Source organism: Topomyia yanbarensis, unplaced genomic scaffold (genome assembly GCF_030247195.1).
Source record: "Topomyia yanbarensis strain Yona2022 unplaced genomic scaffold, ASM3024719v1 HiC_scaffold_219, whole genome shotgun sequence".
NCBI classification, from domain to species: domain Eukaryota; kingdom Metazoa; phylum Arthropoda; class Insecta; order Diptera; family Culicidae; genus Topomyia; species Topomyia yanbarensis.
The window spans coordinates 16,111-41,589 of NW_026683403.1; the positions used below are offsets into that span (position 1 = coordinate 16,111).

Consider the following 25,479-nt stretch of genomic DNA (forward strand, 5'->3'; position numbering starts at 1 on the left):
AGTTTACTTGCACGTCGTACCGCTTGCTAACCGAAGGAGGCACTCCGTTCGAAGCGATGCACAGGTACCCGCCCATGTCGGTTCGCTGCACCTGATTCAGCACCAACCGTTCTCCTTCAACCAATTTCACCACTGCAGACAAAAGGGTCAAAGGTTTAATTACACACTTGTTAATTAACACTAAATACTCAATTGACCGTCGGGTCGGTCAAGGGTCCAGACAGCTTACCTTGTTTCTCCCGTCCGTCGGACCGTACGACGATATCTTTGCCACCCTCCCGGCGCCATTGTACATTTGGTAGAGGCACCCCGACCGCTTGGCACACGAGTTGAATGTTGCCGCCCTCGTTGGCGATTCCCTCCTCCAGGGAGGCACTGTTCGGATCGTTAGTGTTCAATATGTCCGGGGGGACTACCACGTCCAGATTTCCGGACTGTGAAAACAAATGTTGATTGTAAGATTAGTAGGGTAATCGGTAATCGAAAAAAAAAATCGATATTGGTTGAGTGGTGTTCTGGCTTGGTGGTGGGAATTATTATTAAGTACTAATCTTCGAATAATAAGGTCCATTGAACCCGATTCCAGTGCGCGGCAGATTGACTGGTGAAATCAGTAACTTACTTCGGAGTCAGAGAATTTTGAAAAACCTATTTTCTAATTTATGAAAAGGTAAAGGAGCTTCACAATTTATTAAATAAACCAAATCTAAAATTATTTGAAAACTATATTTTGGAATATTTTTGTTTTGAGCGTTTTGATTTAAATTGTCATTTAAATCAAAATTTTCTTTAAAAAAAATTATTTTTGTTGGCAATCTGTACGAACTTTAAAGACAACGTGTCCAATGTCACAAAATGGCAGTAAAAATTGATGTCGTCATTAGTTCTTTTTATTATTGGTATATCTTCAAAATCAAAACATTGCATGTTGTACATGCTGCTTAAAAAATTGAAATTTGTTCAGATGAACCGTTCTTATCTTCGCTTTCATTGAATTGAGGTTATATAATACAGCCGCGATCATTGACATTCACTATAAGCACCCAGGCAGCCATACTGCTGCCATTGTGTTGGCTGTTCTCCAAATCATTTGAATAATATTTCCCATCTGCTTTCCGACACACTGCCCACCTGTCTGTCCTATACGGTAAGTGCTATGTTATGAATACGTAAAATTTGGCTGGCCTGTTTCGCAAACCACATTCAAATAGACTGCCGACACCCACCACCGTCAGTCAGTTGACGGGATTTGGTTACGCGAAGCGCAAAGGATATTCCACCCACCTGATGCCGCATTGGATCCGTGTTCACTTGGCACATGTAGCTTCCGGAGTCATTGAGCTGTACGTGCGAGATGTGCAGCTTCCAGGTGTTGTGTCCGTTGTGCGTGACCGACAGGCGCGGATTCACCGCCACCATGTGGGTGTGGATGGCCAGAATTGCCTTCGAGTCGGATTTTATCCAAGCCACCTGCAAAAGACAAGAGAATATGTGCAGAATCATGAGCTACTTATCGTTTCAACTGCTGTGCAACGAATCACACCCAAAGTAGGCGATGTTGGAGTGAAAAATCGTGTCTGGAAAAAAAAACTTTTTCGAACCCCACCGCCGATGAAAAATTCATTGCCACAATTTCGATTTCGGACCGCTGATATTGGTGAACAAAAAACATTCTGGAAAGGACACCGATCGAACTTCTGGCGGCACCCTCTCGCCATTCATTCAAGGACCATGAAAAGTTTATCAATGCAGAAAAACAAGAACATTTTCCCAGATAGCGCGCTGACACGCAAAATTTTAAATGGCGAAGTATTTATTATTTTCATTCCTGGCGAAACTTCCAACCACCGCCGACCGAGTGTTCGAAAACACAAAGTTCCCTCAATCGTTATTAATGATTTCATTTACTACTGCGGATGGCAGATACTCGTGCACGACATGACACGCAAACCTAGCTCTGCCACAACAAGTTGATGAAAAATCGAAAACACTTTTAATAAACTTCCCAAAATCAATTTTGAGCCAATTTATAGACAGAAAAAGCCTTGAGTCACGCAGTTGACCCCAACCGCAGCCCATGCCAGCAGCAGGCAGGCAGGAGATTCTAAAGTCTTTTTTAGTAAGCGGACGATCGACAGAGAGAAGGTTGGATTCGATCATGGAAAGTTTAGTCGGCGTGACTAGGATGAAAATAAAGAAAAAGTTTTTGGTTCAGATACACACAATGTATGTTTTCAATTGAGTTTTTATTTCCCGTTGATTGTGAAAGTGGTGTATAAAATTGAATTTCGATTCAGCTCTAAACTAGTTATCAGCGATAGAAAAGCAACTATCGATGATGTTACTGTTCTTTAAAGTTTATCTATGGTGAATTTGTATCAGGTTGACAATGTCGTGACTAGGGGTACATAGACCCACCCCGTCAAATTTTGTTAACAGGAAGAATTAATACAGTAATGTTGAGTAAGCAAATTGGGAAAGAGGGGGGGGGCAAGGTAAATTCGGTAAAAAGACACATTTTTCCAAGAAATTGTCATTGAAATTCAAGGAGTGTTAGTATATTCATCCAATTACCATATAATAATGTCCCAATTGAACGATATTTGCTCTGTTTTCAAAAATGGTGAGATAAACCAGACCGCCTATGTTTTTGGTGGATTTAGTACAGATATTACCCAAATTTATGAATTTTCAATGATAAATCAATGAATTTATGTTATAATAACATTGTTATTGAATTGTAACATTAAGAAAACGGGCTTCAATGTCAATCAATGTCAAGAGAAAATACGGGCCCGGGGGTCCAACGTACGGGCCCCCACCACTGTGTATTGCCTGAGTACAAAAAAGTCAATGTTTGAAATCCATTGGAGTTCACAGATATTATGTATAGTACACTGAAATTTTATGTTTATGTACCATTTTTTTGCTCTATTTGTTTGTAGTGCCAATTAAGGAAAAAAAGTAGAGTTTTTTATACTTTGGGAGTTTTTAATACCTCTTCGACAGTTTTGGTGACTTTGAAAAGCGCCATTTTTGTTAATAGTATTTATAAAAGTAAGGAAATGGCAAGATTAAAAATGTAGTAATTATAAAAATTAAAAATATCTAAATGGCGATCAACGGCAAAAGATTAAAAAAGCAATAGGAAAACTAAATATTAAAAGAATGTACAAAAAAGCTAAAAACAACAAAATCAATCAAATAAACAAATTAATGTCAATTGTCAAAAAATGTTCAATCGAGAAAAACCAAAACGAAACCTATAAAAAAAATTGATAAAGGAAAACAGGAAACTAGAAAAAGATTGTAACCGTCGGTTACCATTCCAAATTGTTGGCTCTGCCACAGTGAAATGAGCCTTAGACTTGCTTGTGAGTTCCCAAACCCTAAGTCCGACCCTCATTTTGACTAGCAAAACCTCTCTCCATACCACCGAAGGTACTCACAGTCGCATTCCAGCAAGAGTGGTATTTGTTTACAGCGGGTTAGGGTATCGATCGCCGAGGGCAATCCACGGGTGAAGCGACCAAATAACGGCTGCTGAGCGGAAACACAATCATTGTCAAAGTTCGGGTGATTTCGCTGTTTCTCCGAATCAGACTCACTGATCGCGCTTCAATACGCTCAGCCAAAATACTGAACCTTCTTTCTGTCCGTGAATACCAACGAAGTTAGAAGTGCGCGACGATTCTAAATTTTTCTGGTTAGTTTATTTGTTTAAAAACTTGGTGTACAGTGTTAATAATTGTCTTACTATTTACAGTTTAAAATATTCTTGAGTCTAAGGATAAAAATTGCTATGAATAAAAGGAGGTGACAGATACATACGTTGCGTTGCGCGTTGCGTTGCGAAGCACGGTGCTATTCGTAGATTGCATACTAACAATTATCATGTTGCCTATAGGTAGTTCAACTCATCTTGCTTGTGAGATAAATGATCGGGAATGAACTTTATCTCTTTTGAGTTCAGTAAACAAATAGCATGAGAATCATTATTGCCGGCCACGACCATCTTCACCGATACTTAGGATAGGATAAGAAATGTTGATGTAATACCTACTTAGAGAAGGCCCCCGACTCAGCGACGCTTCCATAGGTATTACGGAGTTGGATTGAAGGACAGGTATAGGTCTAGGATTCGCCACAAGCAGGCAATGTGACCACGAAATGAATGTTTTTATGCGGTGGGATGGTTAGTATTCGAGTAAACGAATGCTCAAAGCAAAAAGACTTTTATTTATGTTTTTCTTGTGTTTAAACTCTGGATAGCCGGCCATCGAGAGTAATTACCTTTTTTCCTAAACTACAGCAATTTGAACTCCAAACAGCCGGCCGTAGGAGTATTGCTAAAACCACAGACCTATCAGACATGACACTCGAGATCACCAAAGTGTTGCAAAAATTTACCGGCCTTTTCAAACGTTAGATTACCATTTCCATAGCTTTCCGTGCTCACCGCAAGAGGCGCGCGACCACATGACATAATAGAGTACTTGACAATCTGTAACTGTATTAGTGTGTTCGACGATTTGTTTTCCTCCACCTGTCATAGGTGGAGAAAAACAAATCGAAAATAACTTTTCAGTCGGATTATTTTCATGATGGAACCTGACCAACTGGCATTGTGCGTCTTCGGAATAACTTTTACAGCGACAAAGAGCATTTCAGTACCATTATAAATACTTTATGCGAGCTATTTCAAATAATTAAATTGGCTGACAGTTCTACATACGACAGCTGGAGGAAAACAAACCACTAAAGTGGTGTGTGTAAAATGGTTTTCCTAGAACTCTATTGACAAAAATACCCAAACACATACCATTAAGCTTCCGCGTTTTGTTATTGCCGTTATTGTGCTAAATGAACTATGTTAGGAACAAACAAAAATAAACTGGTGCTCTACAATTGATTGCAGTAACCGTTCGTCTTGAAATCAAAACTTTAAGGTGTTGTTTTTGTTAACAAAACGAGGGTAAACTTTAGAGGAGCAATGTATGCAGGAAGCAGTGGCCATCAAAATGCACCGCAGCGACGATGATTTTGACAGAGTTCGCAATTAATTCAGCATGTTTTCCTGCAGGCCATCAAATGAGAGTCGATTAGGAAGTTATTTGACACATTGTTAAGAGTTAAAAGTAATCCAGTTGAAAATAAAATAATGAAAATCAAATGGCATTGTGTAAAATATTCTCTTCAATTTCAATTTAGTCAAACAAGCACTTTCCACAATCTACAGCACAACTTGTGGGGAACAGTCCACATTACAGCACGGATCAGATTGTCCTCATCGCTTTCTGTGTTTAAGATAATCCTTTCTAGGCAACATGACCTACCCATAGCTCAGTTTCCTCATATAGTGGAGTTGCCCATAGAGAAGCCTAAGGTCTAATCGGACTTCCGTTTAATTTATGTTTGTTGTTGGGTGCATTTGCCCATAATAACTTGCACACCAATGTACCGTCACGTCGAAAGGACAGCGAATTTAAATTTGAAATGATGATCACGTTTTATTCAGTGAACTGTTCTCAGTGTCATGTCTGGTAGGTCTGTGCTAAAACTGTGAGTTAATCTTATATCTATACTCGATATTCGGTACGATCGCGCGTGATTGGAGAAAGACTAAGTAAAGTGGGAAATGATCGAGAAGCAATATCAAGAATAAACAATTTGTGACATTTTAGAGTGAATCGTGTGAGTGAATAAAAACAACGTCTATATAAGTACGGTTTTTGCCGGAGACAACACTGATCGACATTTATTATGATGTTTCCATACCCGAATATATCGGCAAATTCACATTTCTAAAATTTTACGATAGACGCGCCAAAAAGCAAAATAAATTGCGATCTTGCAAGCTAACTACGCGCGGCGTTCGGTTGCCGAAGTCAAAGGAGAAAAATAAACATAAACATACTGCGACGACATGGATTAAAATCTTATTCTGGGGCACTCAGCATCATCCTATCGCTTGCTTGAAAATTCTATGAATGAAGTTACAATCTGTGAGAAAAAACTAAATAAATATTTATTTAAAAAAACTGGAAAAACTGGCTCAAATTAAAAAAAAAATGGAAGATTTTTCCAATTGTCTGTTTGACTGTATGTTGTAAAAAACTGGAAGAATCCAGTTTAAACTGGAAGGTTGGCATCGCTGGGTGTCACTGGTTCCCAGATTCAAATCTTTGTAAACGATCACCAATACGGTGACACTATTATTTACTCGCGTATATTCACCAAAAGTAAAGGCCCAAAAATAAGTAAAACAATACAAAAAATTAAGTATCAATCAGTGGCGCATTCCATCTGAGACGTTACAAACAATTTTTCAAAAAAGTGTTGAACCTCATGAGAATTTTTTACAAGCTACATATCGTCCTCATCTGTAGCAAGTCTAATTTCATCCATTCTCGCCAATCAACACATCACACTCACACATTCATACTAATGCTGCTCACTAATGTGATGCGGCGAACTGAAAAACTAAACACAAATATTTTTCAAACTTCTAATCCTATCAACAATTCCTACAAACCGTAACTAGATACTTAGCTTAATCGAATGTCCTTTGAAAACACAATCTAGTGCAAAGCGGTTGATGCTGCATTCTGTAAGTTTTCAACCAATGTTCCTCGTTCAGATGACCACTATAACAACACGTCCGATGCACTTTTCACTTCGCAACTTAGAAACTATACTATCTTCTGTGAAATTCTACCGATTTTTCCAATATCCATTTTAATAAATTATGAAAAAAGGAGGTGACAGATACATACGGTGTTAAAAGTAAAAAATTAATAGGTAGTTAAAGTGCTAAAATATATACAGTTTTGGTAATTAAAATGTATGTATATTAAAATTTTATATCTAATAGTGTAAAATTGGCTAAAGCTGAAGGCACGAAATTTGTTAAAAGCTAATTAAAAAGTGTACTCAAAATAAAAAGGTAATTTATATGAAACGTTATAAAATGCTGGTATAGGTTAGGGTCGATAAGAAATGTGGCCGATTTTCTAATATTGCTGGGTAGGTTCCCAGTGATATTAGAAAATAGTAGTGGCTTCGGATCTACGTCCGTAAGTCGCTCTATTCACAGAAATTATCATCAGAGACCGTATCTGAATAAGCCATCTATCACGGTGAAGAAGACTCAACGCAAATAAGGACCAGCGGACAGATTGTACACGGTTTTCAGACGCTATTACGAGAGCAATATCGCACCTGCTCATGGAATTCGGCCCTACACCACGTGGTCAATTCCGTCACGACAAGGCAGCTTTCGCATCACATCCACGTGATTGCCTCCCCGAAATGACAACTACATCGGTTCCCGTAACGACACGCTAATATCCTGTATCGACTTCAACTACTACAAGCAATCGACAGCAGTCCCGGAAACCTAGCCCGAGATCACCCTAGCATACCAGCATAACTTAAAACCCAAGCTGCAAGTAGAACGTAGTGACGTCACGTAGGTTATAGAGTTCATGTTAGCAATTAAGAATAAATCCATAATGTTACCGAAGTGCACCGTGAGTTAGTTCAAATAGTATTGGCTCTTATTAGCAAGGTACACCACTAGTTTTAATATTCGCTTGCGAACTCAAAAAGGAGTTATCAGCCCTCGTCATTGTTATTCCACCAGAGTTTTGTTTCAGTGTAGGGCTTGTGAACAAAATAAATCAAGAATAATAAAATTTAATTAACAATAAAAACAAGACATACTTAAATCAATCGAAAAAATAAATATAACATTAAGAATGCATAAAACTAGAGAAGTATATATAAAAGACAATAAAATAACCATAGATAAATTAAAAAAAATGGACGAACCAGAAAATTTTGAAAAAATTGAAATGATGAAAAGAAAAAAAAGAAAATTGGAAGTATAGAAACAAAAGTGGAGCGAACAGACAAAATGGAAAACAAAAAATAGTAGAAAAAAGCCAACATTGTATACTATAGAAACACAAAAATGAAGATATCAGCACGAAAAAAATGAATAAAATGGATATTATTTAAAGAATAGAAAAAGTACTAGAAATGAAATTTGAAATAAATTCAAACAACGAACTAAATGTTAAATTAAGAAAAAGTGCGCATAGAATCAAGAAAAGATAAATCAAATGTTTTTTTAGGAAAATAAAAAAAAAATTAATGTTGACGTATAGGAACGTATGGTCAACAGAAAAAGTACTTTCAAAATATGTTAAATGGAAAATGTAAAGAAATAACAATAACGAATTAAATCTTAAGAAAAAGGTATAAAAAATGAATAAAATTATATTGAATGAACAATGGGAAAAAATAAAACTACGATAAACGGAAAGCTAAAAACTACAAAATGAGGAAGAAAATAGGAGAAAGGTAAAAAATTAAACATTAAGACAAATTGGAATGAATTTGAATAAGTAAAATTGCTTTTGGAAATGCAAAAAAATATGAAAAAAAGGAAATAGAAAAAGGCTATGACAAGAATAAATTTAGTAAATAGACAAATTCTAAAAATTAGATGGAATGACAAAAGAAACAAATAAAAAAACAGGGTAGTAAAATATAAAACAATAACAGAGAAAAAACTTGAAATTAAAGTAAGTGATAGTGATAGCAATAGAAAAAAAAAAGCAAAAGTAAGAAACGTAAAAAGATGGATAAATTAAAAGTATGCAAATAGATAAAAAAGACAGAATCTTACAATTGTAGAAATACAAAAACAGTCCACAACTTGAAAAAATAGATCAATGAAATTTTAACAAAAAAAACACATAGGAATAAAAAAAAAAGAAACATGGATCAAATTTCAAATAAGGGTTTTGGTTGGATTTTACGCTACTCTGGATTCGAAAACATTCATAATCCTATAAAAAAAGAATTATTCTTTTATTTGTGTTGGTGTGTTAGCATACCTTAAAATATTTTACAAGAATGTTGTAACTGCTTTCTAGGATATAGTCCAAAAATAAAAATAAAATCATTACGTTTAGGAAGCGACGTTCAAAATCTCACGCTCACTCCTCCAAAACGAAAAGATTTTGTATGCGGATTTAACTTGCTACATTAGTCAGCTAATCTTGCTAACTAGTTGATTTAGTTTGGTAGCAGAGTTAAATTTTCTCTTCGAAATCAATCAAACACAATTTAGTAATTTCGTTGAACGTATGCTTCTTAGAATCATTGGCAGCTGCAGGATTGTGAACTGAGAGATCTTCTTTTCATGCTCCATGAAATATAAAATTCAAAACAAAACTATTAACACCATGCGCGTCACGAAAGGGGCTTGTTGTGTACGCAATTTGCTGTTATAATGAAAATGTTGATAAAAGGCCGTATTTGAAAGAATTGTAAAACGATTTTTTTTTCATCCCTGGCCTCTTTGCTAGGGGGAATTGGTAGTCGAAAAGCGCCAAAAAAAAACTACGTCATTTGAGTATGACCCCTTTACAAAAATCTTTTATGTATCATCTCGCATCTGAATATGATTTTTTATAAATTTTTTATCAATGAACGGCAAACCAAATATATTAAATTTTAAATTTAAATTTTTGGAATAATTTCGAATTATTTTGCTATATCAAGAGTTTTTGATGACAATAAATATGCACTATTTATTTCCTTTGTAGCTCGTAGCACTAGGAGGAAAAATATCTTATTTTCTTCAGATTCACCGCAGAGTGTAATGTTTTGGTAAAGCACACCACCTTTCTGTGCCGTTCACATTTAGTTGTATGTTTTTGTATTTGTTACCAGATTTGTTGAATTCGTGGGGTGTAGTACTTCGCTTTCTCGGATATTCACAAAGAATCCAAAAGCACCAACCACTTTTGCTGTGAAGGATAATCACCCGAGCGAGCTTTGCTCTGCTCCTCAGTAAAAAAAAACACGGGTTGTGAAATCACACTTCAGTTTCTTTCGAGAATCTTTGTGAGGAATATTAATCCATTGAAGCGAAGGTTCAATGGGGTAAAGTCAACCCAAATAGCCCTTTTAAAATAATATTTGTCAACACCAAGAGGGGCCCTCCTTAACAATTAGGGCCTGCAACCCGAGCATGATGTTTATGAGGACTAGGTGCTGGGCGATTCCTGGTAAAAAAGGGCAACGCAAAATAATCCAATGGATTCTTCCGGGCGAATTCGGATTTACCTGAACAAAGACACGGAGTTCCCCCCCTCAAAACCGGTGTGATAATACTAAGCAGGGTTTTTTTCTTTCAATAATTACTTTCGATACTAATCCAGTGCTTTCGAAGATTGGAAATTCAATAAATCAAAAAAATCGATTTTAAATTGGCGAAATTTGAAGACAAGTCTGATCATATTTTTGTTTCGATTGTAGGAATTTTAACCTTAAGTTCATTCGCTTCTTCATTCAGGTTAGGAATTTTCCTATAACAAATCTCTATTCCTGTGTGCGGTGTTGGGATTCGAACCCAGGTGAGCTGCGTACATGACATTCAATGTACAAAGTCCGAGTCTGATCTTGTTTCGATGCGAGAATTAGGTTGGTATAAACATAGTTGATATCAAATATGCAGTAATTTAGAATTTTCGCTATTCTAGTTACCTCATACACAAGATAATGAATTTTTAATTATATTCTCAAATAAATTTTTGTCGAAACAGTATTTGTCAAAATTTTAGTTTCTGTTAAAAATCCGGGCCCCCTTCAAAACACCGGGCCCGGGGAAACACCCCGGTCCCCCCCACTCTCGGTGGCCCTGGCAGTAGCACGTAAAGATATTCCCGTTTGCATCGGAGCCATTTCTCGACGAATACTATATTCACCACGTTTTTGTGTCTTTAGTTTGTAATTATGAACCATTATGCAAAAAAAGAATAAATAATTACAATAAAAATATATTTCAATTTGATAAATAAACATTTTCTTAGCAAAAAAGCGGTCGGATTTACCCCACTATTTAGAGGTCGGATTTGCCACATCGCGTCATTTTTCATTACGATGCAACTAAAAAAAATTTTGAAAAAAGTTGGACTAAATTCATCTATGCACTTTGTAGGACTTTAATCAAAAAAATTAAATCCACTTACATTTTGTATGCAATCACTTTAACAATCAGTAATATCCTGTAGTCAATGATGCACAAAAATCAAATCAAAAGTTGTAAAACACACCTATTGTAGCTTGAGCATCTCAATGTAGACTAATAAAATGCTGTCATGCCCCCATTATGATTATTTTCGATGCTCTACACGACAACATTGATATTAGTTCGCGTAGTACTCCCAATTTTCGATAACAGAGGGGGGTCAGGTTTACCCACCGGTCGGATTTGCCCCACCTTACCCTAAAGTGATTAATCTCCCTTGAAGTGAGTTTTTTGATTGAATTTTTTTTCAAAGTGTAAAAAACAAGATGAGGTCTTTAAAAATACTGAAGAACTTGTGTTTGCGAACATGCTTACTGAAGACCAAAAATCTCTGTTTATAGTACACTTGAAGTTATTGACCGATGTTTGTGAATGACCCCTGCAAAACATTCTTTCAACATAACTTCTTAAATACCATAGATAAAGCTTCAGTATGTTCGACAAAGTTGTCAAGCTCGTATTATTAAGCTACATATCTTTACAGAAGAGATCATTGGTCTATCTTGTGCAACTTAGAAGTTATTAAGTAATTTTTGGTAAAATTAGCAAACGATTTGGAAGATAATAACTTTTGAACGAGCAAAAACAGGCAGCCAGCTATAGTTGCAATAAAAAGTACTACGTCAACATCATGAAACTCAATAGAGTTTCCTTGTCAATCGTTGTTTCCAGTAGAGTTATAGATTATTTTAAATAACTATTATATTTCAAAAAACGTCCAATATCTCCGAAAATACTCGAGATGAGAAAAATGTATGAGACCTGTAAGAATGATAATTGAAAAGATATTTTAAAAAACATGTTTTTGGAGGCCATCCAAATATAACGAGCTATAACTTCACAAGCATTTAAAGAAGAGTCTTCATGTATTCAGCAAAAACATTCGTGAAAGTAATCTACTCAACTACTTTTTTAAAGACGTTAGCTCATTTCCTTTACCAAACAAAAACATTGTTGAAAAATCTCACTTATAGGAGGACTAATCACAAAAATCACAGCAGCAAACGACAAATCTTGCTATTTTCGATGAGTTGTCCGAAAATATTATTGACGTAAACTCAGCCGTTTCCACAATCACCATTTGAAACACTTTATTTTTCAAAAATCACTAAATTACTTTAAAAATACACGAGAGAAGCCATTGTTGTAATTTAGAAAGTTATTAGAATATTATTTCAAAAGTTATATTTTTGAATGGTCTGTAAAAGGATCATCCATCAACAACCAGCAATCATACGTCTCCCAACCTTTGAACGGAACGGATCGTTATATTTCACAGTGGTGTTCGGTGTGTAAATTTCAGTGATTCAAGGTCATCCTTTGTTCGTTCGTTAGCTACCATTCTGCTGGTGCCGGCAGTAAATCCAGTACATTGTTTTCGCTGGTGCGGAACAATCGACGTTGTTTGCAGATAAGTTTTGCTTTATTTTTTTTCCTCGTTTGCTTTCTTTCCTTTTCCCTACTTTTACTCTACCTTGTAATCAAATAATAAGACACATTCCCGTTTATATAACGCTCTGCCCTCGTGCTTAAATGGCCGAGGGCGAAATACCATCTGATGTAATCATGGAAGTCCCTGATCCCCCTAATACTCGCATTGCTCCCCGTATAAAGCAGTACCCAGAAGGTTCCTCTGGGCCATGGGTGGTATATTTTCGGACCGGAGAGAAACCGGTTAATATATTAAAACTTTCTCGAGATTTGACTGCTAATTACCCGGCCGTAACTCAGATAACACGTGTTCGGGCAAACAAGATACGTGTTCTAGTGAGTGATCTCGGCCAGGCAAACGCGATTGCTTGCTGTGAGCGCTTTACGCGGGAATTTAAAGCATACGTGCCTTGTGTGGCCTGTGAAATCGATGGGGTAGTGTCCGAACCGGGCCTGAAATGCGAAGAACTGTTGGAGCACGGGGTTGGCTGCTTTAAGGACCCCTCACTTGAACAGATTAAGATCTTGGAATGCAAACAATTGTATACCGCAAACACCGAGGGAGGTAAGACTACCTACTTTCTATCAGGCTCGATTCGGGTGACATTCGCCGGGTCCTCTCTTCCCAACTACATCCTCCTTGACAAGGTTCGCCTACCAGTTCGCCTGTTCGTACCGCGAGTCATGAGCTGCAGCAATTGCAAGCAGTTGGGCCACACAGCCACATATTGTGGAAATAAGAAACGATGCGGCAAATGCGAAGGAGAGCATGAGGATGACTCTTGCGACAAAGAAACTGAAAAGTGTATTTGCTGCGGGGGCCCTTCACATGCTCTTAAATCATGTCCTGCGTACAAGCAGCGCGGGGATAAAATTAAGCGCTCCCTTAAGGAACGCTCAAGGCGTTCTTATGCAGAAATGCTAAAGAATGCTTCGCCATCTGTCCTGTCCGAAAATCCCTTTGCTGGTTTGGCTAACGTTGAGCAAGAATCTGACGACCCACGAGAGGGAACATCTTTGGTTAACCCAGGGGAATCCAGGAAGAGGAGAAATCCAGCCTCCCCTACATTGCCTCGTAAGGGTGCCAAGGTGTCGTCCACTCAGAGTGCGCCATCTACAACCAATAAATCCAACGGAAGTGATGCACAAAAGCCGAAGCAATTTGCTCCAGGACTTGGAAATATTAATTCTAACAAGGAGTACCCACCACTTCCAGGGACATCCAAAACCCCAAGTGTCCCCTTTTTTCAAACAGATACTCAGTCCAGTAGCGGACTAATGAAATTTTCTGACATAGTGGACTTAATTTTCACAGCTTTCAATGTTACTGATCCTCTTAAAAGCCTTCTGATACGTTTTCTCCCTATAGTGCAAACATTTTTGAAGCAGTTGACTACTAAATGGCCCCTCCTTGCAGCGATCGTATCCTTCGATGGCTAAGTCATCCAACGAGGTCACCGATTCGATCACTGTTCTACAGTGGAACAGCAGAAGTATCCTCCCGAAAATCGATTCCTTTAAATTTTTACTAAATAGTTTAAAATGTGATGCTTTCGCATTATGTGAAACTTGGTTAACTTCCGATATAAATCTCAACTTCCACGACTTTAATATAATTCGTCTGGATCGAGAAAACCCCTATGGAGGAGTACTTTTGGGGATCAAAAAGTGCTATTCTTTCAACCGAATTAACCTCCCTTCGACACCAGGCATTGAAATTGTCGCTTGTCAAGTTTTAATCAAAGGTAAAGACCTTTGCATGGCTTCCATCTACATTCCTCCTAGAGCCTCGGTAGGGCACCGAACGCTTTGTAATATCACGGAATCCTTACCGGCACCGCGGCTAGTTCTGGGAGACTTTAACTCGCACGGTACGGTATAGGGCTGTCTTCATGATGATAATAGATCAACATTAATCCAAGATCTTTGCGATAATTTCAACATGACCATCTTAAACACGGGAGAAATGACGCGGATTCCTACACCACCAGCACGCGCAAGCGCGTTGGATTTGTCGCTTTGCTCGACATCGCTACAGTTAGATTGCATGTGGAAGGTGATCCCTGATCCCCACGGTAGCGATCATTTGCCTATCGTGATTTCAATTGCTAACGGTTCAAGACCATCGGAAACAATCAATGTCTCATATGACCTCACACGGAACATTGATTGGAAGAGTTACGCGACCGCGATATCCGTTAAAATCGAATCCACTCAAGAACTTCCTCCGAAGGAAGAGTACAGGTTTTTGGCTGGCTTGATTCTCGACAGTGCGAATCAAGCTCAGACTAAACCAGTACCCAGCGCGAATACCCATGGACGGTCTCCCACCCTGTGGTGGGATAAAGAGTGCTCAGAGCTGTACGCGGAAAAGTCCACTGCATATAGGGCCTTCCGGGAAGACGGGTTACCCGCTAGCTATCAACAGTACGCGTCGTTAGAAAGGCGAATGAAGAGTCTAATGAAAGCCAAAAAACGCAGTTATTGGCGCCGGTTCGTCGACGGGTTAACGAGAGAAACAGCGATGAGCACTCTTTGGGGTACGGCTCGACGTATGCGTAACCGTAATAGTACCAACGAGAACGTGGAATATTCAAACCGTTGGATATTCGCTTTCGCCAAGAAGATCTGTCCGGACTCTGTCCCGGTACAGAAAACGTGCCGCGCCGCGTCTCCTCACGATACCGCGAACGAAACACCGTTTTCGATGGTGGAGTTCTCACTTGCTCTCTTATCGTGCAACAATAACGCCCCAGGGTTAGACAGAATCAAATTCAACTTGCTGAAGAATCTGCCTGACACTGCAAAAAGGCGCTTGTTGAATTTATTTAACAAGTTTCTTGAGGGTAACATTGTCCCTTATGAATGGAGGCAAGTGAAGGTCATCGCCATCCAAAAACCAGGAAAACCAGCCTCCGACCACAACTCGTATCGGCCGATTGCAATGCTGTCCTGTATTCGGAAGTTATTCGAGAAAATGATCTTGTTTCGCCTCGACAATTGGGTTGAAGCAAATGGCTTACTGTCAGATACACAATTTGGCTTCCGCAAAGGCAAAGGGACGAACGATTGCCTTGCGTTGCTTTCTACAGAAATCCAAATGGTCTATGCTAACAAAGAGCAGATGGCATCAGTCTTCTTGGATATTAAGGGGGCTTTTGACTCAGTTTCTATCAACATTCTGTCAGAGAAGCTGCACCAGCATGGTCTTTCGCCAATTTTAAATAACTTTTTGCTAAACCTGTTGTCTGAAAAGCACATGCACTTTTCGCATGGCGATTTAACAACATCGCGATTTAGCTACATGGGTCTTACCCAGGGCTCATGTCTAAGTCCCCTGCTCTACAATTTCTACGTGAATGACATTGACGATTGTCTTGCCAATTCATGCACGCTAAGGCAACTTGCAGACGACGGCGTGGTCTCTGTTACAGGGCCCAAAGCTGCCGACTTGCAAGGACCATTACAAAATACCTTGGACAATTTGTCTGCTTGGGCTCTTCAGCTGGGTATTGAGTTCTCCACGGAGAAAACTGAGTTGGTTGTTTTTTCTAGGAAGCGTGAGCCGGCGCAACTCCAGCTTTTATTAATGGGTGCAACGATCAACCAGGTTTTCACATTTAAATATCTCGGGGTCTGGTTCGACTCTAAAGGTACCTGGGGATGTCACATTAGGTATCTGAAACAGAAATGCCAACAAAGGATCAATTTTCTCCGAACAATAACTGGAACATGGTGGGGTGCTCACCCAGGAGACCTGATCAGGTTGTACCAAACAACGATATTGTCGGTGATGGAGTACGGGTGTTTCTGTTTCCGCTCCGCTGCGAACATACACTTCATCAAACTGGAGAGAATCCAGTACCGTTGCTTGCGCATTGCCTTGGGTTGCATGCACTCGACCCATACGATGAGTCTCGAAGTGCTGGCGGGCGTTCTTCCGCTAAAAAATCGATTTTGGGAACTCTCATATCGATTGCTCATCCGATGCGACATTATGAACCCGTTGGTGATTGAAAACTTCGAGAGGCTCGTCGAGCTTAATTCTCAAACCCGATTTATGGCCTTGTACTTCGACTACATGGCACAGAGCATTAATCCTTCTTCATATACTCCCAACCGTGTCCGTTTCCTAGATACTTCTGATTCTACTGTATTCTTCGACACATCCATGAAGGAAGAGATTCGTGGAATCCCGGACCATATACGCCCGCAGGTGATCCCCAATATATTTTATAATAAATTCCGAGAAGTCGACTGCGACAAAATGTTTTACACTGACGGATCAAATCTCGATGGGTCCACTGGCTTCGGTATCTTCAACAATACTATCACCGCTTCATTCAAGCTCAATGATCCCGCTTCAGTTTACGTCGCAGAGTTAGCTGCAATTCAGTACACCCTTGGGATCATCGACACTCTGCCCACAGATCACTACTTCATCGTTTCGGACAGCCTCAGCTCTATCGAGGCTCTTCGTGCGGTGAAGCCTAAAAAGCAATTACCGTATTTTCTGGGGAAGATACAGGAGTCCTTGTGTACGTTATCTGAAAAATCTTATCAGATTACCTTTGTTTGGGTCCCCTCTCATTGTTCTATCCCGGGCAATGAAAAGGCCGACTCATTAGCAAAGGTGGGCGCATTAAATGGTGACATATACGAAAGACCAATCTGCTTCAACGAATTTTTTAGTATTTGTCGTCAGAGGACGCTCAACAGTTGGCAAACCTCGTGGAGCAATGGGGAACTTGGACGATGGCTACATTCGATTATCCCAAAGGTATCAACGAAGCCTTGGTTCGGGGGGATGGATGTGGGTCGGGATTTTATTCGCGTAATGTCCCGACTTATGTCCAATCACTACACCATGGATGCGCATTTGCGGCGTATTGGGCTTGCGGAGAGTAGTCTGTGCGCTTGTGACGAGGGCTATCACGACATCGAACACGTTGTCTGGGTATGCGCCGGGTATTGTGACGCCAGGTCTCAGTTAAAGGAATCCCTTCGGGCCCGAGGTAGACCACCCAATGTACCAGTCCGAGATATGCTGGCAACGTGATTTCCCCTATATGTCCCTTATTTATACCTTCATAAAAACGATAAATATCCCAATTTAGCCCCTCTCTTTTATTTCTCGTTTTTAGAGTTTCCTCCTGCCTTGTGGAACCGATCAGCTCCAGAGTGCCACTATGTAACCGCCGTCGCCCTTACCACTACGCCTGCATAGAAGGAAACTGAAGCGAGAGCGACTCGAGGTCCGATGACTTTTGAAGTATTCCCCGCGGGTCCGAAGAATACAATCCGCCAATCCGGTACTCGACGACTTACTAGACTGAAGCGCAAATTTGTTTCGCTGATCCCCCTCCCCCCCCCCCCCTTCGAGCGAAAGTTGCAAGTTTTGCTCTTCTTTCCCTGTCTCTCCCCTGTCCCTTGATACAACTGCTGCTACACTGATGCGGAAATAAGCCACCCTCTGGATATCCAAGCATAAGTTTTAGTTAAAAAATTCAAATTAGTATTCTGTATTCCTAGTTTTAAGATAGCTATAATTTTTACTCTTTATTGAAACTCTTGTCCTCCATCTTGTAAATAGAATTGAATCCTTAGTTTTAAGATTTCTGTGAAGTTTCTCATAAATATTTGTTCCCCCTTTTGTGTACTAAACTATATTGTTAGTTTTAAGATAACCGTAAAATATTTCGTAAAATACTATTACTCCCCCTCTTGTATATCAAAGTGAATCCCTTGTTTTAAATTTTTTCATAAAAAAATCTTTTGGCCCTCTTTTGTATATTGAATCTTATTTCTAGTCTTAAGATAGCTGTAAATTTTCTTTTCCTTTGTAAAAAAAAAATATTTCAACATTGTAACCTCCTAGTTTTAAGATATCCAAAATGTAAAAACAAAAGTATTTGGCACCGCCAAGCTAACGCATTTGTGCCTATCAAATAAACGAAATGAATAAAAAAAAAAAAACAACCAGCAATAATGTCGAAGATATTTTAGATAAAGACTTAGTTTCTACAACTTTGTCATTAAAATAACGAAACCATATGAAACGGTTTAAAGTGTAGACAAATTCCTCCGAAAACGTCATTGATTCAAATTTAACGATTTAGGCGTAATTAATAGATCGAACGATTTTAACGAAAAAACCTCTGTGGATTGGTCCAAGAGATTTTGCGTTTTAGTGTACACAGCAATTTTTCGAGGTGCCGCTTGAAGATTCACTATCACTCATCCAATTTTCAAGATTTTACAATGAAAATTTAGGGAAAAAAATTAAAATGTTGCGTTTTTTATGGAAATTGACTGAATAGACTAACATTTTCTGTATCGTCAAAACATTTTTTGTGAACCAAAATTTTTTCACCAAAAATACTTTACCGCCAACACTCCTTCTTTCTACCACTAAGAAGTTTTCTTTTCGACCTTGTCTCCTCAGAAACTGACATTTGACTAACGTTTCAAATAGACACTAGTACAAAATTGGAAGCACTGCTTGTGGAAATAGCAAAACGATTTCTACCTATGTTCCGAGAGAGAGAGAGAGAGAGAGAGAGAGAGAGAGAGAGAGAAGTGGTTCCATTTGCAAATGAGACATATTGAAATCGAACCTTGCTTTTCGCCAGTAAATTAATTCGTATCGTCAGTCTGGTGCCATGGTCAAGTACCAGATTTTGAGGAGACAAAGTCGAAACGTAAACCCCTCGATCTTTGGTTCTATTTTGTTCCCTTAACGCATAAAGTAGTTCTTTTACCAAATTTCTCCTTAGGGAGGCGTATTGCATATTACTAATTTTTTTGTAAGATAATTGTGGAAAGATTGGTTTTTCAATGGTATGCAGCAGTGATTTAATCACAATAAAGTTACATTTTAGTGGCCCAGCGTTGATGATAGGCACATTAAATTCAGCTAGCTGTCTGCACTGCTGGTTCCATAGAAACTTCAAAAGAAAAGAGCTACCCAATCTTTATTTGCTTCGAGAAATATTTTGATGATTATTCTTTTGCTTATTTACCGATCATAAGTAGAACACTCTTGACGTGCTCATTTCAGTTTTAGTAAAACTGAATTAATGTCAAACGCAAAGAAAAATTATGAGATACAGCGGTAGACTCTTAACCAATGAATCGTTATTCCTTATCCAACAGCAAAAACGCTTTTAATCCACCTAACAGTGTGATGAGACATTTCTTATAACTCTCATTACTCTTTTCGGATATTATATCTATTGAGAACATTTAGAACATGATTTCTCGCGATGTTTTTGATAACACATACTTCATGAGACAGTGACAAGACTCATAGAAATACTCAAATCAGCATGCGAGAAATCTCAAAGGCTAAACCAAATCAAAGATAAAGCGAAAAAAATGAATTATTACTAATGCTGTGTTAAAAAAATATCTAAGTTCTTCATTATGTATGTATTATGTAGGGAACACTGATTTTTCCTAAAAGGGCTGAGCCAAGAAAAATGTTCATATATTTAAAGTACATACTCTCAATAGCGTTTACTAAAATGTTCAACCCGACCGAGAGTTAAAATTGCTGCTTTTGCTATCACGCTATCTCAGAAGTGCATGCGTGCATACTTCAAATTTTATTTCGATATCAGCTTTTTCGAAAAGTGGCCTCACATTGAGCAAAATTGTGCCCCCTATTTAACCAGAAAGTGTTCCAGTAGAAAAGCGTTTGCATATTTTTCGACATTTCGAGGATCGTTTTTTTTGCCAAATTCTTCATGGCTCTCCACTCTAGTCAAGAAAATCGTTCTCAACAATTGAAATTTCACTTTCCAAATCGTGAATCATCAACCATTTGTTTTCCTCCACCTGTCATTGTTGGAGGAAAACAAATCAAAATTAGCTTTTTGGTCGTATTATTTTGATCATGGAAACTGACCAACCGGTATTGTACGTCTCCGGAATAAGTTTTAGAGCGACATAGAGAATTTGAACAACATTATAAATACTATAGACGAGCTATTTCTAACGTTTAAATTGGCTGACAGTTTTATATATGACAGCTGGAAGAAAAAAAAACCTCCAATTAGTGTGTGTGAAATGATTTACATAGAACTCTATATCGCAAGCCATGAAAAATAAACTGCATTGTGGAGCGAAGGTAGCTGCTCCGTTCATTAAAAAGAATTCACTCACAAACTTATTAGTGAAAGTTTGTTCAATAAGTTTTTGTAACATTGAATACACACCAAAAAATAAAGAAATTTGAACGACTTGTAAGTCAATACGAATGTAAACATACAGAGACATTTGATTTAAAATTTAGTTGAATTCGATGCGCTCAATGGGAACATCAAAAAGCATATGATTTTACACTTTTTTTAATTTCAATTATAGAGGTTTTAACCTTAAGGTCATTCGCCTCATCGGGTTAGAAAAATCTCTTAAGAAAAATTTCTATCCCTATGTGCGGGGTCAGGACGCGAACCCAGGTGCGCTGCGTACAAGGCAATCGATTTACCAACTACGCTACGCCCACCCCCATGATTTCACACTTTCGTTCGTGCAATATTACATGTCATTTATTTTACAGCAATATTGGATTAATAATACATTAAAGTGCATTTGTATTCCGTTTGATGAAACTGTAATCTTCAATCAACGTGTAAAATTAAAATAAAATTCGTTGAAGAAAGCACGAAAAGTTGTGTATATTTGTGGTGGAACTTAATTTTACATTTATATTCATGCTCCAAACATGTGCATAAAAATAAATTTAAAATCGCAAAAAAAAAATTCTGTGGATGACGAAAGTTCCTGTACTTTCTCGAACCGCAACATATACAAACCCTCAAATGTACCGATTAATTTAGGATACCCTTGGGAGCAGGTTCGCCAAATTTCAATGAGGGACACAGTGATTAATAAATATAATGAATACCCGTTTTTATCATCCTCATATTGTACCTTAGGCTGAGGAAATGGAGACATTGACTAAATCTGGATATATTTTTTCTTTCTTTAAAATAAACCGAAAATATTAAAATAAAAAAAATATTAAAATATTAAAATATTCTCTTTTAGTACCGTGATGTAGGGTCCTAACCATTACTGATTACTTGGTATAAATCTCTCTTAAAGGGTTCTTCCAGCGTAAAATTCAAAAAAGATTGAAATTTAAATTTTTGCATCTTTAACATAAAGAAAATATTTTCAAGAATGCATTTACGTGAATTCAGCCATTTTCGTCTGCTAGAGCCCATCAAACATATTTTCATATGAGGTCGACAAAATGGAGGACTACTAAAATCGGGCCTTTACTGTATTATAATAGAGAAATTTTTTGTGGACGAGTGTAGAACGACTTTGATTCTACTTACTTGAAGTCAGCGGCTTTGCCAGAAGTTTGGTTTGGTGGGAGTTTGGTGAAAATCTAACTTACTGTCAAAATGACATTATTCCGAAATTGTCATCTTTGAAGTTTTAAAACTTCCAAGAAGTTTCCCAACATAGAACAGCGCATCTTCTGATATAATAATTTGGATGTTTAATTTTCTAGAAGTAATTTATAGAGAAATAATTCATCAAAAACAAATAGTAATAGACTTTGTATCATTAGCAAATTAGTTGAGACTGTCATTTAGAATAATTTTGTTGAAGGTTTGAATACTACATGTAAGGAGTATATCGAACTAAAAATGATATTTACTAAATTCGTAAATCCAGTTTTTTCAAGCCTCATAAATTCAAACCCTGGACAAAATGTAAATTTTATTGCTAATGAAAAGTAGAATAGACTGATCATAAACAGTAATATCATATTAACTTATTTTAAACGTTTTCTTTCACAAATAGCCTAAAATATTTCGATACCCTAAAGACATAGAGTATTCATGTCTCCAACAAAGTGGTTTGTAAAAGCGCTTTCGAAAACTTTGCTGAAGACATTGTCTCGAACTAAATTTGTTTGAAGAGTAAATTCTCCATACATACTTGGAAGGTATAAGACAAAATTATTTTATGAGATGACGTGCCATTTTACGTTGTAAAATTCTTCGAAAATACTACGCCCTCGAAATTGGGGGTTTCGAAATGATGTGATCTTGACCTTAAATTACTGTTTGCGAACATTTATTTTACCTATTCATATAATTGGTAACAAAAATCAAATGCTCATCAGGACCTGCGAGAGTCGAACAAAAAATGCCATTTTTCATAAATATCCCTCTAATTTCGAAAAGTGTTATCCTCGTTATTAATCATATTACATATTCGTCTCAACACTACGCATTCTCAAAACAAAACCATGCTCAGCAAATGTTGAAAGTTATGCAATTTTTCGGTGGCAGTTCTATGTTTCATAGACATTAAATCAATATCAACTTCGCTTGCTATTAAAAAAAACAGTATTACCCCTTCAAAAGTGAGCTCAATATGATAGGAAATCTGAGTATTATGATTGATTTCAGAATTCTAGGATGAATTTCTATTGAAATGTGTTCATGCAGGTATTTGATATTGAGATGATTAGTCAACGGTGAGATCAGGACCAATAGATCAGTTACAGATCAGGATCCCATTCCCACAATTTCTCAAATGTCCTCATGATGTTTCAAACAACAGGTTATCAATGTACTAATCAGATAATTAGAAACATTAAGAAATTAGTCAACATCAATACATTTTTAACTTCGATCCAATTTTTTTTGGATGGGAGGGAGGGTGGTATTAGACCCCAAAGCCTCCTCTTGGCTACGTCGTTGCTTGATAACTCCAATTAGTTATTTTCATTTTCCGAGATATGTTTTAGATCGATCCGATGGTTACAAGTTAGAAAATTTGCAGTCAGAAGGTTCGCGCAAATTAAAATTTTTGCACCGAGAAATGATCAAGTTCCGTCTAGCCAACTTGGAATTGTTCGATGGTTATTTCTAGCGGTTGTAGATAGAAAAATGAAATACAAAATTCGTTTTATCGAAATCATATCATCGAGCGTAGGGAGCTGAGATTCCTTTCACAGCGACTCCTTAATTCCTTTCGAGCAGGATTTTTCGTGAACACTTCACAGAAATAAAAACACTTTTTCATCTATCTTATTTATTCACACTAAGCCTAGCGACGGTAAAACTTTGAACTGAGCCCAAGACGGGTAACTTCTTTAACTAAGCCTAAGACGGGTAACTCTTGATTAAGCCCAAGACGGGTTGAAGATCGACCGCCTAGAGCGGTGGCTAGCTACATACTAATTCTCGATTTGGTTCAAATCATAAAATCTATTTATATTTAAATTAGCATAAATTAAACGCAGCACAACTGGCAACACGGATGATGCATAGTGTCCATTCTCACATCCCATACGTTTTTCTCACTATCGTTAGTGAGATTGTGCTCACATGTGCATGTCTAGATCGATCCATGATCGATGAAGATGACAAGCTGAGGGGATGGTCGAAAATGATGCTGTGCCGCAACAGTATCATTTCAATAGAATCACTTCCAAGAAAATTTATGAAAATATCTCACTCGGAGGGGGATTAATCAGCAAAAACACAATACCAAAAGAAAGGGCATATTGTATCCATTAATTGTTCGCGTACATTCACACAGACACACATACACACATACATTTGCCGAATTCGACGAATTGAATCGAATGGTATATGTCACTCGGCCCTCCGGGCCTTCGTTAAAAAGTCGGTTTTCAGTGCAATTGCAATACCTTTCTATTGAGAACGCATGTTTAATTATTAAAGTTTTAAGACGGGTTGCCCACGATAGTTATAAATTTAACTAATTAGCATTTGATTTGCTGCTCGCTGTACCTATATCTGAAAATGAAAAAAAAACCTGCTATGGCCATAACAACAATTCCAGAAAGCGCATCTCAAAAAATCACCACGTAGTTTGGCATGTTTACTACTATTTTATAGATTATTCCCCTTTTAAAAAATATTTCTAAGACACCCTATGTGCAAGCACTACACTTACCCGGTATTGTCCTAGATTGTTCACCACGCAGGTGAATGACACGTCGCGTCCCTGCGTCACCGTGAGATTATCAAGTGGAGCCAAAAACTCCGGCTGCGAATCAGATTGTGAGCCATGACCTAAACAAAGAAGAAACGAAGAAAGTGTTTGCGGGATAAAATACTATTTCGAAAATAATCAGTTCTGGTAAATACTGTTAGTCCCCGTTGTGTGCTTCCTGCTGCTCGCTTTGTTTGCATCCGCGAGAGAAAGAGCTTGCATAATTAAATTCAACAAATTAAGGCAGCGAAACAATTATGACAATTTATCATCGTGGACGGGAATATTCCCATTCGCTTTTAATTTGAATAAATCCAGTTCCTTTCTAGCACTGTGTGTCGGGTAAAGCGTTCACAGCCACCCAAGAACTTACCGTGGACCAGTATCGCTACGAACAGTACATTCAACAAAAGCTTTAGCTCCACAAAATTTATGTGTCCCATTTCTAGGCTCCGTTTCGGCACTCTGTTGCTCCCGTTGCAGTTTTCCGCGCCACTTTGGTATATTTATGCTCCCACCCGAACCACTATACTATCACTATGAGCACCGATTTCCAGCACTTTTCTCCACACAGATCTCCAACCAGAATGCTTTTATTTTCCACCGTTACTATTGTGCACTTTTTCTTCTTTGTTCCGTTTTTACCCCTTGTCTAGAAGTGTGCTCCACTCCGACCACTAAACCGCTCTATCGAATGCATTCTCACAATTGCACTGCACTAACCGGCACCGTCACCGTGAGTCGAGTGTTTTTTCGGTGAAGCAATCCCTAATTGCAGCGGAAGCGTAGTCCTGGTGTGCAGCTGATGCTATCGGGCTGGCTGCCAGCAGATATGGGCGGGCGGTAGGAAAAGACCAATTTTCCTCCTGTCGGACAGCGTTGCGCGTTACCGAGGATGATCGCTTCCAGTGGTTTGCTGGTTGTTACATTTTAATGGCGACCGC

General features: G+C 38.1%; 1 protein-coding gene across 1 annotated transcript; it reads right to left on the bottom strand.

Moving 5' to 3' along the window:
• Window positions 1–25,479, bottom strand: LOC131694979 (igLON family member 5-like; the record flags this gene model as incomplete). The annotated part of the gene is made up of 5 exons (XM_058983515.1): window positions 24,909–25,479; window positions 24,497–24,615; window positions 1,285–1,470; window positions 230–434; window positions 1–132 (listed from the first exon to the last, which is right to left on the bottom strand). Coding segments are annotated over exons 1-5 (712 nt in total), but the record flags the coding sequence as incomplete, so codon positions are not given.